The sequence below is a fragment of the Megalobrama amblycephala genome, linkage group LG13, assembly GCF_018812025.1.
Source record: "Megalobrama amblycephala isolate DHTTF-2021 linkage group LG13, ASM1881202v1, whole genome shotgun sequence".
NCBI classification, from domain to species: domain Eukaryota; kingdom Metazoa; phylum Chordata; class Actinopteri; order Cypriniformes; family Xenocyprididae; genus Megalobrama; species Megalobrama amblycephala.
Window position 1 is genome coordinate 31133524 of NC_063056.1, and position 21177 is coordinate 31154700.

The 21177-nt window shown below is 34.7% G+C and overlaps 2 protein-coding genes across 2 annotated transcripts; both read left to right on the forward strand.

The window, feature by feature from the left end:
* The first annotated feature begins 1148 nt into the window (after nt 1–1148).
* LOC125244022 (synapse differentiation-inducing gene protein 1-like) lies at nt 1149–3497 on the forward strand. The gene is made up of 2 exons (XM_048153934.1): nt 1149–1608; nt 2988–3497. Exons 1-2 carry the CDS (start codon nt 1285–1287, stop codon nt 3156–3158), a joined length of 495 nt encoding a protein of 164 aa, XP_048009891.1. The 5' UTR covers nt 1149–1284; the 3' UTR covers nt 3159–3497.
* Nucleotides 3498–14568: 11071 nt separating this feature from the next.
* LOC125243744 (proline-rich transmembrane protein 1-like) lies at nt 14569–19559 on the forward strand. Its single transcript, XM_048153565.1, has 2 exons — nt 14569–15102; nt 19255–19559. Exons 1-2 carry the CDS (start codon nt 14584–14586, stop codon nt 19402–19404), a joined length of 669 nt encoding a protein of 222 aa, XP_048009522.1. The 5' UTR covers nt 14569–14583; the 3' UTR covers nt 19405–19559.
* Nucleotides 19560–21177: the final 1618 nt, after the last annotated feature.

A 21177-nucleotide genomic window follows, 5' to 3' on the forward strand; every position in this document is an offset into this window, starting at 1 on the left:
ACAAATGCAATGTTCATTTAACTTATTGTTAAATGAACAATGTGAGTTACATTTTAGACACAGTATTGTTAATATTGTTTTTTTTTTCTTTATTTCGCCAACAAAAATTTCAAAATTATGAACAGAACAGAGTCCCCATTTTTGTTATACTGACTGAATCTGCATTTAGAACAAATCAGTTTAATTAATGATTAAATCACCCAATCAATAAAGACGATCACTTGCTTCGTTCCTGAATTAATCAGTCATGTGAACAAATCGGTTGAATGAATGACTCACTCACTCACTTACTTATTAAGACAGTGACTTGCTGCCACACTGGTGGTTTAGTTTCATATTTAAAGTATATTTTAATTAAAAAGTTAAAATTAGAAATAAATCCATATTTAAATATTAAATTAAATTTATGAAGACAAATTGTAAATGCTGTTTAAATATATTAATGCCACTTCTCACTCTGTGTCACCTCTGTATTGCAAAGATGGATTTTGTTGATAATGATTTCATTTGATTGGTATCAGCCTTAATGTATAGGCTTCTAGGCTAGTATTAATGTTTATTTCTTCAGGTCTTAAAAAGGTCTTAAAAAGGTCTTACAAAAGCCTTAAATTTGACTTAATGTGCAGCAACCCTGAACAAGAAAAACTAAATAAACAAAGTAAAAATTAATTTGACTGATACATTTTTCCCCCAAGGATTCTATAGATATCATGAAAATAAATAAATAAATAAATAAATATATATATATACACACACACACACACACACACACACATATATATAAATATATATATATATATATTACATATAAATATACACACACACATACATATATATATATATATATATATATATATATATATATATATTACATATAAATATCACAAAAACTTAGTACAAATAATCTCCAAATAACCTCCAATGACCTATCAAGCTGGACTTTCATTCTTGTTTAGCCATAAAAATTCTGCAAGATTTATAAATGATTTACAACATATTAACTAGATAAAATGTTGAAACCACCGAGTGGCACCTGCAGTCAATGCTATATGAATATTATGTTTCTGTGTTACTGTGTAGATGAGAGAACTGAATCTGTAATGTCTGTTGTCACTATGTGTCACTCCTCCTACATTAGATTCCTATAAATCTTCATGTGACCACAAGGAGCCAAAGTCCGTGACCAAAAAAACTTGATTCCTCTTAGCCAGAGTCCACAAATGTGTACCACTTCTCTGTAAAGTACAAAGAAAACAAGACAGTCACAGTTTACTAAACAGAACAATGGAGCCCCAAGAAAACTGGAATACATCTGAGAAATCAAAGTTGTTGCAGCCTGGGCCACCACCGTACCAGGACCATTCTGGATACCCTCCTCCAGGGAGCTTCCCGAGCACCTCTGGGTATCAAGCCCAGCAATATGGAGCTTCAGGACCATACGGCCAAGGACCATATCCAGGTCATCCTGCTGTCACCGTGCAGCCGGCAGTTTATTTGACCAACATTCCACTGGCCTATCCACTGCCAGATTACCTGGGCTATTCCATCTTTACCATGCTGTGCTGCTGCTTACCTCTGGGCATTGTTGCTCTAATTTACTCTATCAATGTAAGTATTAGTTACATAAATTTCTTAACCCCTTTCAAACTGATAACTAACATTGGTCGATCATAAATTGCATTTTTTTCACTAATTTAATCTTTATTCAATAAATCTTAACAGTTTTTGTTTTGTAAATGGTAATAAAGCCCTGGTAACACTCAAGAAACAGCTAAAAACTATATAGTTTTGGTTTTGTGTTCATGTTTCATGTCTTTATTTTGAAGTTTAGTCAAGTTTCATGTTCCTGTTTGTTGTGTACTCCCTTATGTCAGATGATTCACTTGTTTGTATCATGCTATCCTGTCATGTGCTCCTTTGTCATGTGTCCTATGATGTCAGTGGCTTATTGGGTTGATTGTGCAAGGTGTTCCTTGTTTGTGATCAGTCCTTGTGTATTTAAGCCCTTATGTTTGCATTGTTCTTTGTCTAGTATTGTCCCTGTACCACTGTGGGTAAAAATTATGTTCATGTTTGTTGTTTTGCCAAGCCATGTAAAGCCAAGTTTATGTTTGATCATGTTTGGACATTTTAAATAAAACTGCACACTGATGAATTGCTTAATAACTGTAAATCCTTTCCACTAAAATCCCTTTAATTTAAAGCTAAGTTTACCCATATATGAAAATGATATTTACTTTTTCTTTTTTCTTTTGTCCAACATGCAATAATGAGTAAACAATTGTCACATTGTTGGTGAACTTCCCCTTTAAAGGCTAGATGGAAAAGACATTGTTGAATTAAAAGTGAGAGAGATCATAGTCAACAAGTCTACATAACAAGAAACGTATATGGATTTTAGTGTTCAAATGTGTACAAATATTTGAAACAAAAGAGTGCAAGATATAAGACTGAGATTTCAATTGTCATTCAAAGATCCCATAACCAGCATTCAAAACAAAAAAAAAACTAATGTGTCACTAATGTAGCTTCCAAAATACACTGGAATGAATATGGTCAGAGTTTCTAAATTTACATTATTTGCTATGAGCAGATGCTGGTTTTCATTTAAAAAAAACACATTTGTTCCCATAAATGATGTAACTAAAAGGAAATGCAATAGATGATGGTTTAGATTAGGGAAATGAAACCATTACAGGAGCTAACCTGCAAAGTTGTTGGCATTCGAAACGTGCTCTGGATTTCCATTATTACGAAAAAGGTCATGTAGGTATTTGAAATAACACCTTTGGCATCTGTTTAAACATGCATGTTTCCACATCTGGTTTGATTCATGAGCAACCATGGGAAACACTGTTAGAATAGACATTGCTTAACTACACTGTAAACACTTTAAGCACTCTTGCTTAGAGAAAACTCAGTCAGAATGGGTAGTTCTGAAAAACACAAGTGGCATAACTGACCTTATGTTACATTTATTTCCACAGACTCGAAATGCCAACATGTCCGGACAACAACAAATAGCAGAGAACAACTCCAAAATGGCGCTCACTGTGAACAATATTGCTCTTGGTATTGGCCTTGCCCTCTTTGTGGTGTATATAGTCTGCGTCATTGTGGTGTCTGTAAATGGTCAGCAAGAAATAACACCTCCGTAATTGTCTAAGATATCATAATTGGACACCAGGAATGAGGGCTTTCCAAAAATAACATTATAATAACATTATGTAACATTAATACCACAAGTATAATTTTATAACCACATTGTAATGCTTTTTAGACTACAAACAAACTATTGTGCTCTTTCATATGATTGACTATGTTTGATCTGTCTGGCTAATCTCTAATGTAAAATTATTCATGTAACAAAAACATGCTTCAAAGTTTATTATCTTATGTTTCAAAACAATTCAAACTGTGAATGTCAAAGTAGATACTGATTTTTTTTTCCTCCGTTCTTTAGATTATATTTAATTAAAATGTTCAATGACCAAAAACAAGTGCTCTTTTTCTTTTTTATAACCATTGATGTTGTCATCCAAATACTCTTTATTCAGATACCCAAATGAATCAGTCTTATGAGCTGGTTCTTATTAGAATCAAAAACTCACCGAATTAATCTAACTGACTTACTTAACCACAATACCTTAGTTATGTCCTATTTGAAATTAATTGAGAACTGTTATTTGGCTAGAAGCCTAAAAAGAAAAAGAAAAAACTCATGATTTTAGAAGTTCAAAGTCACTTATAATATACATGCATGGCCACATTGAGCCCTTTAAATGGTCTTTTTTGAGGTGAATTTCTTTGCAATAATATATACACTCAGAAAGAGTGACTTTTATGAGCTGGTTGATAAAAAATATGTGGGCATGGCAACAGTCTGAAGTCCTAACACCTGTGATGTGAGCTCCTGTTAGCCAATAAGAATTTCAGAGAGGCGGGCCAACCTGTGCTTTCATTAATCCAATTGGCTGTAGTCCTGCTTGATTCCAGACTTGCTGCTCTTTCCTCAACAGAGTTGAACTATACCCAGTCAGAGTGACATGTCACCGCATGTAGGTGCTTTAAGTTGTTTAGGGGAAATTATCTGAATGTTCCCTACATAAATACCTATTCATGACACAGAAAAGCCTAAAAAAGAACACAACATGAGTGTATTTTTGCCTGTCCAGGTCAGAAATAAGGAGCTCCATCAGTGGTCAGCACTGTAGAGTGCTACTGTTTATCTCTATGTGTTGCTGCTCTGTTTAACAATAATTGCAAAGTATGATTAATGGTTACTTAATTTTTACTTGTTTACTTTTTACTTGTTCATTTTTTTAATCAAAATAACTCCCCCTCCTGCTTGCAGCGACTTCTCTTTTCTGATGTTGCGTTTACTGTTTGAGGGCGGGACAGACTGTCACACCATAAGATCACAGCAATAGCAAACCACAACCATCCAATCAATTCCCCAAGGGCAAAATTAAATCCTTCCCTACATTTTCTGACATAGATACCGAAAGCCCCTTTCACACAGAGATTCCGGAAAATACACTGATAATGTGTCCTGGGATTATTTGATTTTGGTTCATTCACATTGCCAGTGATTTTCTGGAATTGGTGGGCGTGTTCGCACACATCCTGTAAAGATCCCGTAAAGACTTTGATATCAGGATGTGACGTGTTATTTCTCCACAGTGTCTCAAAGGGTTAGTTCACCCAAAAAAATGAAATGAAATGAAATTTCTGTCATTAAGTACTCACCCTCATGTTGTTCCACACCCGTAATTGCAGTTTTTATTGCAGCGCTTCCAGGTTCTACATCAAAAACTTTGAAACATTTTCACTTTGAAACACGTTTTGAAAAGCTTGTGCTTTCAGTCCACCAAAACGCTGTTGTCATGTAAATGAATGGCCAAAACACATAAAAAGTTTTCCATTTTTAGTTAGTGTAAATGGCCCCTTAGGGCATTTTCACACCTATGGATAATTTGTTTTGTTCCGAAACAGGGACTAAATTTGTTACAATGTTGCAGTTTCTTCTTGGTTCGGTTCGCTTTCACGTGACAACATTTGAAAGTGTACCAAAATGTGCAAGTCACATGCAAGTATCACTAACCTCTTATTGGTTATTGAGTTTTCTCAGCGTCATCCATCAAAATTATTGAAAAGTTCGGTCCATGAGCTTATTGTGGCTTTATTTGTAACTGTCGAGACACACAAATACTCATATACTACATTCATATTAATGCTGTGGCAAATTAAAACGTGAACTCTCTGGATTTCCCAGCGCTGTCTAGTAGGCTGTGTCAGTGTGTCGAGACCATATATCAGGGGTAGGCAAGTTCGGTCCAGGCGAGCCACTGTCCTGCAGAATTTAGCTCCAACCTTAATCAAACACACCTGAACAAGCTAATCAAGCTCTTCAGGATTACTAAGGCTATAGAGGGTATGCATTGACATTACTTTCCTGCCGGAACACGCTCCCTCAGCTTGACTGAGTGGTAAAAGAACCTGCTGCATGACTGTATTTCATAGGGGAAACTGCGAAAATGCGAGTAAAACAAATGTTTACAGTAAAGGTTTGGCTCGAAAGTGTTCCTTATGTCAAAGAAACCTAATCCATGGATATTGACATGCAGCCAGGAATCGTGTTTCCTGACATTTATATGTGCCTGATTTTGACGCCAGGGAAATACATAAAGCAAATCTGCCTGTAAACACTTTATATAACTACAATATAGGTAGGTTTAAATCCGAGTGATGACTTATATCAATGCTATATATATATATATATATATATATATATATATATAGCCATGTCATCCAGCCCTAAAACTTGTGTAGTTTAAAAACACCCAATTATGCAAAAAATAAGATGGTATATTTAATTGATGATTTGTCAACACGATATATAACAATACTATATATAGGGTATGATTTTACTGCAAAATCCAATGTTTTGACACAAAATGATAACTGCAAATCCATGTTTCGCTGCCAGTTGTTTCTGTGAATTGCATTGATCCTTTTGCTTCTTTTTTCTGTAGCTTTTGGCAGTCTGTAAAAATATAGCCTGCCTCAGGTTTTGTGTCAAAGCTATTTAGCTCCTAACATAGGATAGTGAGAACCCAAGTTCAGTTTAATGAGAATAATCCAGAATACAAACGTAAACATAAACAGGAACAGAGACTCACTTGAACAGACTTGACTCGCCGACAGCAGAGGGCTGTTTCATAAAAGATGCTAAGAAAAGCGAGGATTAAACTCCAAAACCTGACTTGAATTAACCTAACAAATGAATTTGGGCTAAAACGGTTTCATAAAAGGTAATTGAAGTTCACGCAGTCCCGCTAATTCGATCCAGGTTCACCTAGTCAAGATAATTTCGCGTGCACGCTTTTCTTAAGCAGCCCTAGAGGTCGATCATGGATCAAATCGATCCACCATAGGAAACGGCATACGTTTTGTGCTATTTTATGCGTTTGAGACATGGTGTTTTCCTTAGTGCATAACTTACTTTTCACAAGTTTATTCTCCATCTGTAAATGTTAGAAAGTAATGCAAATATTTCCATTTTGAGGCTAAACTTCACATTGAACGAGCGCTGCTGCGCGCATGCGCGCTAAACAGACGGAATGCAATAGAAGCGCAATAATTCGAAAATATAGGCTACATTTCGCTAAAATATTTGATGTTGGACATTAAATGTGCCTTATGTACACTTTAAAACCTACAAGTAGCCTAAGTGTATTTTTATGATGGTAACTGTAAATGGACTATTGTAATGGGGTAAATCAATATACTTTGGGGCAATTACTGAGTTTAGATTCATCTTACCAAATAAAATTTAGTCTGTGCATATTTATTTTAATTTTTAATTTTGTGATTTTAATTTCTGCTCTTCTAATAACCATAAAGAGTACTACTGCCAAACAAAACCAGAGAGAAATGTATTCATATATTTTAAAACAATCTAATTAAATATTGGGCACAAAACATTTAGCCAGTAAGAAAGGAAAACCTATATATATATATATATATATATATATATATATATATATATATATATATATATATATATATATATATATATATATATATATATATAATTCAGGTTGATTAGGACACATTTTCCCAGTCATTTCAATAGCAAAAAGTGTCCTAATCAACCTGAATTCCATATATATATGAGACCAGAGTATAGATTAAATATGGGCCTTGGAAAAGGCTAGCTGACTTTATTGTGCTTTGACTACAGTGGGTAGTTCCAGTGTGGACAACATCCATGCATGCCACTTCAGCAGGCTGCATCTTACTCTGTCACTCTTTTCATAGCTTTTGCTGGCTCTGAAACACTCACTTGGTATTTCTACTGCTCTTTCTCTAGCAAAAAATCACTCATCACTTAATGAAAGCTTACAAATGAAGGCCTGATTGTTTCAGGGGCCTTGTCACAGGTTTATTGATTTTGAATTTCTGTGTTACTTTTGCTATATTTTCACACTTAAAACAATGATTTGGTAATCCTCTTGTATTCTTCTGTGCTAAGAAATAAGTCTCCTGACAGTTCTCTCCCAAGTGCTTCCATTGTTGTCAGTATTAAGTCTGAGAATGATTCAGTGGGCTATATAACACTTAATTTTTAAGAAATTACTTCTCTTCAAATGTTTTGTTTCTCATCATGCTTACTTTTAAATAAAAAAAATGTCTTAAACTTACACCAATATATATTTTTATTTAGCACAATTTAGTAAATGTGTGTATTATATATATATATATATATATATATATATATATATATATATATATATATATATATATATATATATATGTGTGTGTGTGTGTGTTAATAAAGTCAAATAATTGTATGTGAGAGAGTCAGTTGTAATATCATTGCGTTCCTATTGGTCAGTGTTAGAGAAGCTCAGCTTAGCCTGACAGTTAGCCTGCTCCAGACCAGGCTAGTTTCCCAGCATAAGTTGCCAGAGTAACTGAGTTTGAACTAATTTAAGTTTGTTTTATGAAACAGAATTCACTGACAACAAGTCTGACTAAGTAAAATAAGCCTGGCTTGTTTTCTAATCTTGTTTTATGAAACAGCCCTCCGGTTACATTGATAATACACAACAAAGGAACATGGGGAAGACAATGGCTATAAATACAAGAACTAAGAGAACACATGACTAAGACAACCAATGGGGAAGTGACACAAGGAACATGAGAACCAATAACAGAACAGAACTGAAAACCACATGACCAAAAACAACCAATGAGAACATGACACATGGACTAAGGGAGAACATGAGGAGCAAGGGAAGCATGACAAAAACAAGCAACATAAATCAAACTACAAAATAACCCGTGACACAATCACAAAACTCTTTTCTGTTTTGGATGTGTTTTGTGTGTTTTTTGTGGCATTCACGCTGAAAACCAATGCTGCCACTCAGTCTTTTTACCGCTCAATGGGCGTAACCGCAGCCATAACAGCCGATGGTGACATCACGCGCATAACTGCTATAGGCAGGTGAGGGTTTTTTTGTCAGGGTTGGAGCTAAACTCTGCAGGACAGCGGCTCTCTAGGACCAAACTTGCCAAATTGGCGCACACCTGATTGTGATTACTGCATTCACACCTGCCCAAATGCGACGACTAAATGCATTTTTAGTCAAATGCCTGTATATAAGATTAGTATTGACAAAGTTCAGAGGCTGTCAAATATGTGAATCAACTTACTTTGTTGTGTATTTTGTAACGGCCACCTAAATTGTTAAAGGGGTGGTTAAGTGTTTTTTTTCTAGGCTTGATTGTGTTCTTGGAGCACAGTTTAACATGTCTTAATGCTTCGTTTTTTTGAAAACGCTGTATTTTTCATATATTTTATGTTTATTCTACACCTCTGTTTCCACTGCCATATTTTTTTTTTGGTAACACTTTACTTGAAGGGATGTGCATAAGACTGACATGACACCTTCATAATCTTGACATGACACGTGTCATGAATATGAAGGAGGTTTTATGCATGTTTATGACAACTGTCATTAAATGTCATTCGCTCAATTATGTCATTTTTAATGCAAAGATGACATTGTTTGAGATGTCTTTGTTACGACAACTTGACATAAACCAACACATCATAACCTGTCAGTGTCTTTGTCATGACAACTTGACATGACCAAGACAACATAACCTGTCATAAACATGACACAGCAGATTAATTATCAAACTTTAAAAAACTACTTAGCTTTATGGGTTAACATTACATTACATTATTTTGGTAACATTTCAGTATAGGGAACACATATATAAACGATTAACTATGACCTTTCCCTCAATAAACTCCTAATTTACTGCTTATTGTAGTTAATTGTTAGGTTTAGGTATTGGGTATAGAATGTAGAATAAGATCATGCAGAATAAGGCATTAATATGCGCTTAATAAGTACTAATAAATAGCCAATATTTTAGCCATATGAATGCTAATAGTAATAAGCAACTAGTTAAAAGACCCTAAAATAAAGTGTTACCATTATTTTATAACAGTGTCATCTTTTTTACGAAATTTGAAATTGTCTATTATCTGACCTTCTGTTGGAGGAAACTTTAAAAAAAAAAAAATGAAATGAAAAATAGTCATGACGCTGTTATAAAATTATTTGTCAGAGTATTGTCACTTAATGACATTTTAATGACAAGTTCAATTTGTACCACTGTACTTGAGCTCAAGATACATATTTATGACACTATTATAATGGCCTCATGACAGCCAATGTCAAAACCAACGACATGACAGTTTAATGTAATGTTAACCCATAAAGCTAAATGATGTCAAGTTGTCATGACAAAGACACTGACAGGTTATGATGTATTGGTTTATGTCAAGTTGTCATAACTCGGACATCTCAAACAATGTCATCTTTGCATTAAAAATGACATAATGGAGCGAATGACACTTAATGACAGTTGTCATAAACATTCATAAAACCTCCTTCATATTCATGACATGTGTCATGTCATGATTATGAAGGTGTCATGTCAGTCTTATGCACACCCCTTCAAGTAAAGTGTTACCTTTTTTTTTTCTTTTTTCTTTTTTAATTTATTAATGAAAATATCAAGATTTACAAACAAACATGGCTGCATAAAATTAGTTTCTTCAGAATAGGATACAGAAATGATATAGCCTGAGGGAGCAGCACTTAATACAAACAGGAAAATATATACAGTCTTAGTAACAAAAATAAAAATAAAAATGATTTATATTTAAAAAAAAGAAAAAAAAAAGAAAGAAATTATAACATAACATAAGGGGAGAATTCAGTCATTGTTATCTATTAACCTCAGTTGGGAAGTGTTTTAAGGTATCAAATATTTTTTGTGCTTTAGGACCTTTCAAGATTTTTAAAGATTTCACATACAGTTTAAATTCATTTAAAAAAACAACAAATTTGGGAGATGATTTAACAATTCTACATTTGTGAATGAAGAATTTGGCTAGACATACGATTGTATTAATACAGAGCTCATCACCCTTGTTTTGCAATATCAATCCAAATGTTATGTCATCTCTAGAGAAAGAGGTTGGGAATGAAGACATCTGTTGCTTAACCCATTTATATATATCACACCAAAATGTCTGAATCACATTACATGAGAAAAACACATGGTCCGTAGTTTCAACATAATTTTCACAGAATGTACATGTATTCCACTGTCATATGAACGGCTCGTTTGACTTCCTGCTTCTATGAAGCCACTCCCTCCGAAATACGCAATGTGCTCAGATTGGTCAGCAGGTTGGTAGCTGGCCCAGTGTATCGTGATTCGCTGAAGCGTCCGGAAATGACATGCCCCTTACCATCTGTTGCTTCATTCAAAATAGTAAATAATAGCGTCTATATTGCTGTATCAAATTGATTGAATTAGACACAGATGAAGAGGGTCAAGCTGCAATCGCGGCTTTTAAAGGACGTTTATGAATGGTATTTCATTTTTTTTAAATTTGTGTCAAAGTGTTTAGATATGCTGTAAATGCTGTTTGTTAGCTTTCAATATACGGTTTTATCCTGATTAAAGCTTTACTGTAATTTATAGAATGAACAACTGTTTGTTTGTCTATGAACATAGACGTTTGTTGGTGTTTGTAGAATTTAACTAACTGGCTAGCGAAGCAAAAACGAGTTGCTCTTTGTATGTGTCCTTGATGCAACCAAAAATAGCAACAGAACTATACATTTAAAAGACATGTACAAACAATAAAATGTTCTTACAGTTTGAAGCCAATAAACAGCAGCTTCTGCTTTTAAAGTGGGAACTGCTTCTTTCAGTAAAAGCCTTTGTGCATTCAGTAATAGCCATCCAGCATTGAACTCGTGTAGATTCTGGAAGCTGTCTTCAGTACCACATCCAGTATAGAAAATATCACAGATTATAATGGGTTCTAGTACACAACTCTTCCGCTTCCACATGCTGCGCGACATGGCCTCGCCCACTTTGTTGCGTGTTCCCGGGGCGTGTTTTGCAGGGTTTATGATGTCACCAACCCGTTGTAGTCCAAAACCGGTCGTGTTTGTAGTCATTTAACTTTAAAAGACAATATCTCCGTTTGCATTGAACTTTGAGCGTCGTAACTTTGCAGATGTTGTTTATGCTCAAGCAGCAACATTACACACTAACTAAAGTTAAAAAAGTGAAATCGCATTTAACCACCCCTTTAAATACTGTTCATGACGTTAATGTTGATGTGCCTTTAAGATAACTTCTTCTATGGCGTACGTTGTAGTATGCATGCTGTTCTCATGTGAGCGCGCACGCACAAAGTTGAGAGAGAATGCTCTACTGCTGAATGATGTTCCAGTGTAATAGCCTAATGTTACTTTTCCACTTTGATTCGTAGCATTTATCAGAGTGCTTTCTTTTCCTGTCTATCCTCACTCTTTTACATGTAAGTGAAGAGTGTGCTTATTGTGCGAACCATCTATAAAGACTCGTGGGACTACCAGTTCATTTGCCTCAGGTTTTTCTTCTCACCTCCTGTTTTCTGTTTTTCATCTGGGCAGGCTTCAAACCCTCTGGTAGACGTTACAATTTTCAATATGAAAAATACGTGTCATGGATTTATTGCATTTTGGGGAAAAAAATAATCAGTTTTTATAATAAACCTTTGAAAATCAAAATCTAGATTTTAATGCTTTTATAACCAAAAGATGCTATGTGAAAGTTTAAAACAGAAAATAGTGGTTACCTTTCATGGGAACTGTCGACGCTATGTCATATGACGTAGCATCTCGTTCCCTATTCAGGGAACCAGGGTTACGCAAGTAACCCGAGACGTTTCCTTTCATGGGAACTGTTGACGCTATGTCATATGACGTAGCATCTTGTTCCCTATTCAGGGAACCAGGGTTACACAAGTAACCCTAGACGTTCCTTATTCAGGGAACCAAGGTTACACAAGTAACCCGAGATGTTTTCATCTTGCTGCTTTCTTGGTAAAGAAAACACATTTTTTAGTATCCAAATTAGTTTGTAGCTAAAATATATATTTTGCATAAAATAAAAAAATTTGCTTAAACTTCTTTTTTACACTTCCATTTTTTGAAGCTGCTTTCATTCAATCTGCTGAGTGTCTTCTTTAAAAAGAGATCTGTATTCAGCATTCATGAATGACAACAATTTTAAGTTCAGATCAAAAGGGGGGTGACAGTTAACAGGTTAAAAATATGGGTTTCATTAGCAGAAATTCTTCCAAACGTCAACTTGCGTTGTTTCTTATTAGGATGAAAATAATCTGTTTTAAAGAAAGCGATCGAAGAAAGCTCCCTTTGCAATCGTTGGAGCAGCGCGAGCTGAAGCTGTCAATCAAACAGCGCAAGTTTATCAGTGACTGACGCGCAATACTCCCGTTTTATTCAACGAATCTCTTGGTTATATCGTGTTTGCACTGTTAGTGAAGATGAAAGCATTTGTTAGTGTACAGAAATTGAGTTGCAATGACGAGATCACTGCTTTCATGCGCTCAACATGTCTGTGATCAGCTGTTCATCAGTGCAACCTTTCATGCCACAATCTAAATATAATAGAGATGCACCGATTGCAATTTTGTTGGCCGATTCCGATTTACGATTTTTTTGTTAGTGAGATCGGCCATACCGATTTTTGCCGATTCCCATTTTCTTTCTAAGAACTATAATTGACAACATATACAAACAAAAATCTACTTTTCTTCAATGCAAAGTTTTATTTTCATTAAAAAAACAAACAAACAAACAAACAAACAAACAAAAAAAAGTAAAAATCAGTAATAAAATATAAACAGCTCAAAGAAATGCAATAGAATAAAGAGAGCTATGAAACTAAGTTTTTTGGGTTAACTGGGTTTCTATTCAGGTAAGAAATACTACAGAAATTAAAGTAATCAAATGTAAAATAACACATTCAGTATTATTTTACATTGGTTACCTTAATTTCTGTAGTCTTTATTGTAAATATTAATACAGATCAATTCTTACCATTAAAGTTATAAAACGTATTCAGTCAAGAGCAGAAAGTGATTTTCTTTGTCTTTTGTTCTTTGATTAACCTGACAGACAGCAGCAGGAATATTGGACTGGTGTCCCTTTAAGAGTTTATGAACGGTGTTCAATGGACCCAATACTGTTACACACAACAAGGGTTCACTAACGATTCAAAACTGACTGTGTTTATCTGAATACTCGCCAAGATTGCCTGTGCCGCTGGTTTTGACATACTTTTGTATGTATTTGACAGTTTAAGCGAATGGAAGGCGCTTATTTTGGTACTTGTGACTCAGTTTGATTTCTGTCTCTGTTTGAGACTGAGCGTGGCTTGTTCGCTTCACTAATATAGATCAATGGAGCGCGCGCTTTCGGTGTGAGCGCGAAACTGCGGGAATGACTAAAATTATGAGCAGTAAGCACTATTTAACCGGAGCGAATGAGACGAGTGAGTGAGAGGAGGCGCCCGCGCGGGTGTGTGTCACTGACTTCACCGTGACAGAGAAGAGAGCGGGAACGCGCATTTGACGTTATTGCCTGTGCCGCTGAAAAGATCGGCTCGGAATCGGTAAGAAGTGAGACTGATCGGCCGATCACCGATCCGGGCCGATCATGAGGAAAATCGGCCGATTCCGATCCCTGGCCGATCAATCGGTGTATCTCTAAAATAATGCCATAGATCTAAATGTAATGCAACATTTTTATGATTAGTTAACCTTGAGAGCTGTAATAGTAAAAACGTGATAAAAGAGAGAGTAATACTTGGCTATTTCAAATGGAAAAATGTTAGCCAATCACAGACACGCCCCTTAAAACAGAGCGTTCAAACCAGAAGGCTAAAATCAGGGTAGGAAAAATGACTTTTATTTATAAATGATGACAATTTTGGATGTAAAAAGCATACTAACATTATATGTGCACCCAAGGAAACATTGTAAAACAATAAAACAATGCATTTCACGACCCCTTTAAAAAAGAAGATTCACTGTCACAACGATATGCTTGGTTGTGATGAAATAATCCTGATCCTGATCCTCCTGATATTTCATGTCTCTCATAAGGGTTATTGTGAAACCACATGGTGGCTTCTGCAGTCACACAGTATGATGGGAACAGTGCCAAAGTTCTTGTCACTCCCCTTCAACCAACAACTCGCCTCCCATCCATCACCAAGTTATATGAGAGTCTGAACCAGAGTACAGCAATACACACGTCTCTACAGAGCACAAGGAAAAGGGGAACTTACAATCAAAGTCAAAAGCTAATAATCAGAAAAATGGATCCCAAGAATCAGCCCCAAGGTACCTGGAATTCATCTGAGAAATCAGGGATGCTGCAGTCTACATCACCACCACCACCAGCATACCAGGAAAGTCCTGCTGGATACCCGACCTCCTTTCCAAGCCAGCCAGTCCCCCAGGGCTCCTATGTCCAAGGGCCATATCCAGGGCAATCCGTGGTCGCCATGCAGCCAGCAGTTTTTGTGACCGCCGCTCCACTGGCCAATCCAAAGCCAGATTACCTGTGCTATTCCATCTTTAACATGCTGTGCTGCTGCTTTCCTTTGGGCATGGCTGCACTGGTTTTCTCCTGCTCCGTAAGTATTAGTCAATGTACTTTCCTCTTATTTCTATTTTATAACTATTTATTTAATTTCTTTAATCTTCATAAGCATAATTAACCCTAAAATTGCAGAAAAAAATCCACAAAAATGAGGTTTATGCAATAGAGAAGTCAAAATATTTAGGCATGTCTGTTACCGTGATTTACATTTCAGTGTTTAGTAATGTAAAATATCAAATATATACAGGGCAAGGAGTTTGGTAATCATCAAGTTCATAATTAAATTAATTATTTATTAATATTGATTCTTTAATGGCTATGTAATGAAAAAATCTATGGAAAATGATTATCAATTATTTATACTGTATGAAGAATGATTTCTATGAACCAATTTGTGGTTCTTTCGGGAAAGAAATTTTGTGTTAATTATATGTTTGTATGATATGTTTGAGAGAGGACGGAAAAGCGTAGTGCCAGACAAAAGTGCAAATGTATGATACGTTCGAGAATGTTTCCTAATTGGTTGATCTGTAAGCTTAAACATCCCCCGCACTGATCCCACACATTATCAGTGATTCACTACTGTATTTTGGAATACTGCAATGATTCATTAATTTCTTGTGCTTGACATATAAAGTATGTCTCCATTAGGTTTCCATTAGAAAAACCTGAGGCATTAGTTCACTTAAATAATTAATTTTATGAAGAGATGCAGTTGCACATTAATGCAAGTTAATTCTTTCAAAACATAACCGCCATGCTCCACTGATAAATGTCTATATGGATGGGCGTTGGTCCAGTGGTCAGTGGCTTCCCTTAAATGACTTTCACTTCTAGTAAAAGATGTGTGGCACTGGAGACCCTATCTACAGCAAAACATTTAAAAAAAAAAAAAAAAAAATTATCTAAATAATACAGACTTCAAAGCCACCTGACATGAGCTGATAATGTACTTGGCCAAATCTAATGGAAATGGCTTATATTACTTGTCTGTGACAAGAAATTCTGCAAAAATGCATCAATGAATTAGCGCAGACAGGGAATATGACTAGATAGTCCGAACACTTGAATGGCAACCGCTTACAGGCCTCTCTAGCTGCAGGGTTGCCCAGGTCTTTCTCCAAGACAGTTTTCAAGTAAAGACTACAAACAAATTTTAGAAATTCTTAAGTAAAGTTCCTACTTTCTCTATTTTAATTGTTATAAAGTGAGTAAAATTTTATGCATTTTAGGCTTTTATGCATCTTCTGAAATAGTACAGAATCTCCAGATCAAAACACAGGTGAAGAAGCAGAAACAAGCGATTAAAATTGCTTATGCACATGTAAAATAACGCGATCATCAAACATTAAACATCATATAAATCAAAACATAACGTTACCAAATGAAATATCGACCCAGGAATAGGTAGCTACATGACTGCAAAGCTTTGGGGGTGTTGATGAACACAATCTAATCATCTTTCTGAATCCGATCTGAAACGTACCCCCATTCAAGTTGATAAAAAAAGAATGCATTAAGTTAGAATAAAATGTTGTTTAAAAAAAAAAAAAAAAAAAACACTGAGGCTCCATTCTTTCTTTTGAAATATTGCATGTTTATGTAGCCTACATACAACAAAATATTCTGGGGGCCATGAAAGTTTTGTGAAAATGATCCAAAATGCTAGCTAGGGCTGCAACAACTAATCAATAAAATCGATAAAATTCGATTATTAAAAGAGTTGGCAACAAATTTCATTATCGATTCGTTGTGTCGCGCGACTACGCCTCTCAATAAGACGCAGAGATGTTTGAGTATAAAAAAGCGCGGTTGAGCGCGAAGCAGAGCGGAGCAAAAATAAATAAATAAATAAACAGCAGCAGAGCGGAGGTAGAGGAAAGACCATCGGAGAGTAAGCAAGTTTGTGAATATTTTAAATAAACAAGGAAAAACAAAATAATAGCGATCCATCTGTCATACAGTGTTATTGTGGCTGCGTTCAGCGCTAGTGACACGCAAGACGCGTCGCTATGGAAACATTAAAGGCAAACGTTCGAAAATAACGGTCGCCTTAAAAAAACTATAAAATATTTTAAACTCACGCTCGAAAGGATTAATATTAATCAAACAACAAAAGACAGAGACAATCACTCACTGCTCTTTAGCTTTAATAAGGATTTATTATATATTAATTATATTTAATCCATAAGGACTGTTGTATGCAAGTTGTTATAAAGAATGCATATATCATTCATTGAAAAGAAGACATTGTGTTCTTCTTTAGGAGGAGTGGTTTTATTGGATTATAAGATAATATATTTTTTTTTTATGTCACAGCAGTTAAATCTGTGTCTGTATTGCATGTTCAAATTTTAATATTATTCATATTAATAGGTTAATACAGTAGATGTTTTCTCCAGGAGTAGGCTATATAATGGGTTTGGAAATTTTAGAGAAATTCTTAATGCATTACAATTTAACTAAACCTGTTGGATTTAGTCAACTAAAATCTTGTGATATTTAGTCAACTACTAAAACAATTCAAATGACTAAAACATGATTAAAGATGAATGGCATTTTAGTTAAAAGACTATGACTAAAACTAAATAAAAATTTGCTGTCAAAATTAACACTGATCTGTTGTCATGTATTTATTCAGTGCTTTGTCCTATATTGGTTATTGTTGACAAATATATTTGGGAGTGAGTGAGTGAGTGTAGTGTAGAGAAGAAGTTCTACCATTCAAACAAATCCTGTTAAGTTTTCTGATTTGTATTTTTCTTTATTTAAAAAATAAAAAAAAAGATGTATTGTTCTGACGGCTCAGGTCCCTTTAAATAAAATATACATCTTTTTGTGCACTTTATTTTAAAAAAACCTATATATTTGGCAGATGTAAAGCATACATGTGTATGTTTTTTGTGTTAGTTCATTTGTTTTTTATTTTTTATTACTTTAACAGCTCAGGGATGTTAAAAGAGCAACCTGTTTTTGCACATTCTGAGGATTTTTTGCACTGTGAATTTGCACTGTCAGTTCTGTTTTTGAATAAAAGGTTAGAAATTAATGGGTTTTTTCCCGATTCATTGATTAATCGTAAAAAAATAATTGACAGATTAATCGATTATTGAAATAATCGTTAGTTGCAGCTCTAATGCTAGCGCTGTCTGGCAACTTTACCTTATTTACTTAACATTTTAATATGTGAAATTTGTTATTTTAATATGTGAAAAATATACTTACACGCCAGTCGTTTTCAACACGCATCTAGCTAACAACCTTTGGATGACTGCATTAGCTAAGCTAATCAGTTTGTTAGCATAGCTCACCTTTGCTAATAGTTTATCTTGGTCATATGAAAACTTGGTTATCAATGTGCATAATTGAACAAAAAAAATATTCAGGAGATCGATAATAAGAGGTAACTTCATAAAGTTAAATTAACTTTATGAAGTTACCATTATCATTGCAAACAACACTACATCACAACACCACATACCATAGTTTAATCCTTCAATTTCCTTCCCACTCGTCAACTTAAATGACATTTAATGCATGAAATGTGTAATTTTTGATTAATGGACCACACTTACATCTGTGACTATGTGTTGAACTTTCATGTTTATGTGAGAAGCTTGATTAGTTGGCTCAGGAGTGTTTGAATGGGTTAAAATGAATGCAAACAGCAGATGTTTTACTGTATGTTGACACACTGTCAATGCCTGGCAAAGCAGCCTGAAGCAGTCAAACTCATATAAATGACCGGACTAATTACAAAGTAAACAACTCAGAATGAAGATCCATGAGCAAACCATTTTTTTATGAGTGCTCGGATCAGTTAAATAAAAGGTTTCCTGCATCCTTCATGATTTAATGACAAGAAGTTTAACTACATTAACATTATTTGGCATTTATTGCAATAAATAAAATGAAATGTTAAAATGTATAAACTTGATGACATGTTGGTGTGACTTGTTTTTTTAATAAATAAATATAATTTTGCATGTTAAAATAAATATTGTTTCTTTAACCTGGAAAACTTCTATCAAATGGAAATTAATCATATATGTTGAACTATAAGAAAACCCATCCACAGAGTGGAGTTTGCCCCCTCATTTGAGAATTCCCCATGTGCCATTGGCACAAAGAAATACAGAATGAGAACAGAAGTGGTTAACATTATGTTTCATAATTGTTTTCACAGACTCGAAATGCCAACTACTCAGGACAGCAAGCATTAGCAGAGAAGAACTCCAAAACGGCACGCACCCTGAATCATGTTGGCGTTGCACTTGGCATTGTCTTTATTGTATTGGTTATTATCTTAGAGTTTGTGGTTTTTAATAATAGATAACTGCTATTAGAGCTGTCATGGTTGGATGCAGATTACAGAGTTCTCTGCATTTTTATGTTATTTGCTCAATCATTGTACTTAAAACAAAGCTGGTTAATGTTATGTTGAAAACAACAAAAGCTTTGATTGGCCAATTAAATTTTTCATGAAAAACAGAAGTTTTTCTTGTTTTTTTTCTTAATTATTGATTTACATTTTCAGTAATTAATAACATAAATATATTCTTAATGCATACGGGTTTGCGGTCTTATTTTATAGCAAACTGTAAGACTAATCCATTTACATTAACACATATACATTTTCAATGCAGTTTTTTGTCATAACAAATGTCAGTAGACCAGGAAGAGTTTAAAACGAGCGGTTCGTTCATAAATCTGTAAGATCTTACCTTCACGCTATGGAAATATAAACTGGAAGACAAAACACAATGAGCACATAAGGGCTATATAAGTTCTAGCAGTAATGTTTTGTTTAGAATTTTTGCTAATCTTAAATATCTTGTGTGCAGATGTGCAGTTTTACAAATTTGCTACATTATATTTTCAACTCAAAAGTAAATATGCATATGCTTATATATATTTTAATCAATTTTGAATTGGTATTTTGTAAATAAATTAATAAATCCAATCAAGCTTTATAACATCTTCCCCAATCTCCTCTGTATAAGAAGTTGTCATGTGGTGAATCTGAAATTTGGTGGCATAACAGCCCAACTGATGTCTGTTTCAAAGCAGAGTGTGAGTAATCTTTCACTCCTGTATTTGCTTTATTTGCCTACTTTAAAATATCTGTTATAGTTAATTATAATATCTGTTATATTGCTAAGTTTAGTGCAGCAAAACAGACTCAGGGCAACCTACACAACAGGCGTGCCCAGTCCTGTTCCTGGAGATCTACCTATACCTGCAGAGTTCATATCCTACCCTGATCCACGTAAAGACCACCCATCGGCCCAATGACGGAATCCAACGACGTGGGCGGAGGTATAATGTGTGTACTGTAGGTCTTACCGCTTCTGTAAAAATCACTTGTTTATTAAAATTTGTTTTTCCAATTCCAATTTACTCCACTGGTAATTTATTCTGATCTCAATTCAAATTTAATTTCAATTATAGTTATTATGCTTACAATTAATAGCTGATCATAAGATTAGGTGTGTTTTAATAATTTGGATATTTGATCATTCTGAGCATCTATGTACTTTCAGTTACATGAATCTCACAGACACAAGGGTTAGCTGCTACCTTTTTAGTCAGTTGCATACTACTCACTCATACAAAAGTGTATTTTGGGGTAGCCACTTCTGTACAACTTGCTAAGTCATTGATAGACAGGAATCAAAAGGTCTATATATAATATAATATAATATAATATAATATAATATAATATAATATAATATAATATAATATAATATAATATAATATTTGGGGCTACTGTACCTTAAACATTTTTCTTTGTTGGTTTATAGTGTATAAGCATTATTCATTAAATTAGGCTAAAATGGCCTTTGGAGGGCACTGAAATGTTTAATCATTATCAACATATATTTTTTAATAAAAATAGCTCTATAAATGAGTTCCAAATGACAATCCCAGATAGCAACTTTGTGCCGGCCCAAATCTGCCACGCATGGTATGATGATCTGGGCCACGTGTGGCATGAAATGATGGCACTTGGGCGGACCGCTCCTGTTTACCAGATCTGAGCCACAAGCAGGCCATGGCAATGCCACATGTCAGTCAAGAGCAAAGAAATAAACCAGAACTGGACCTT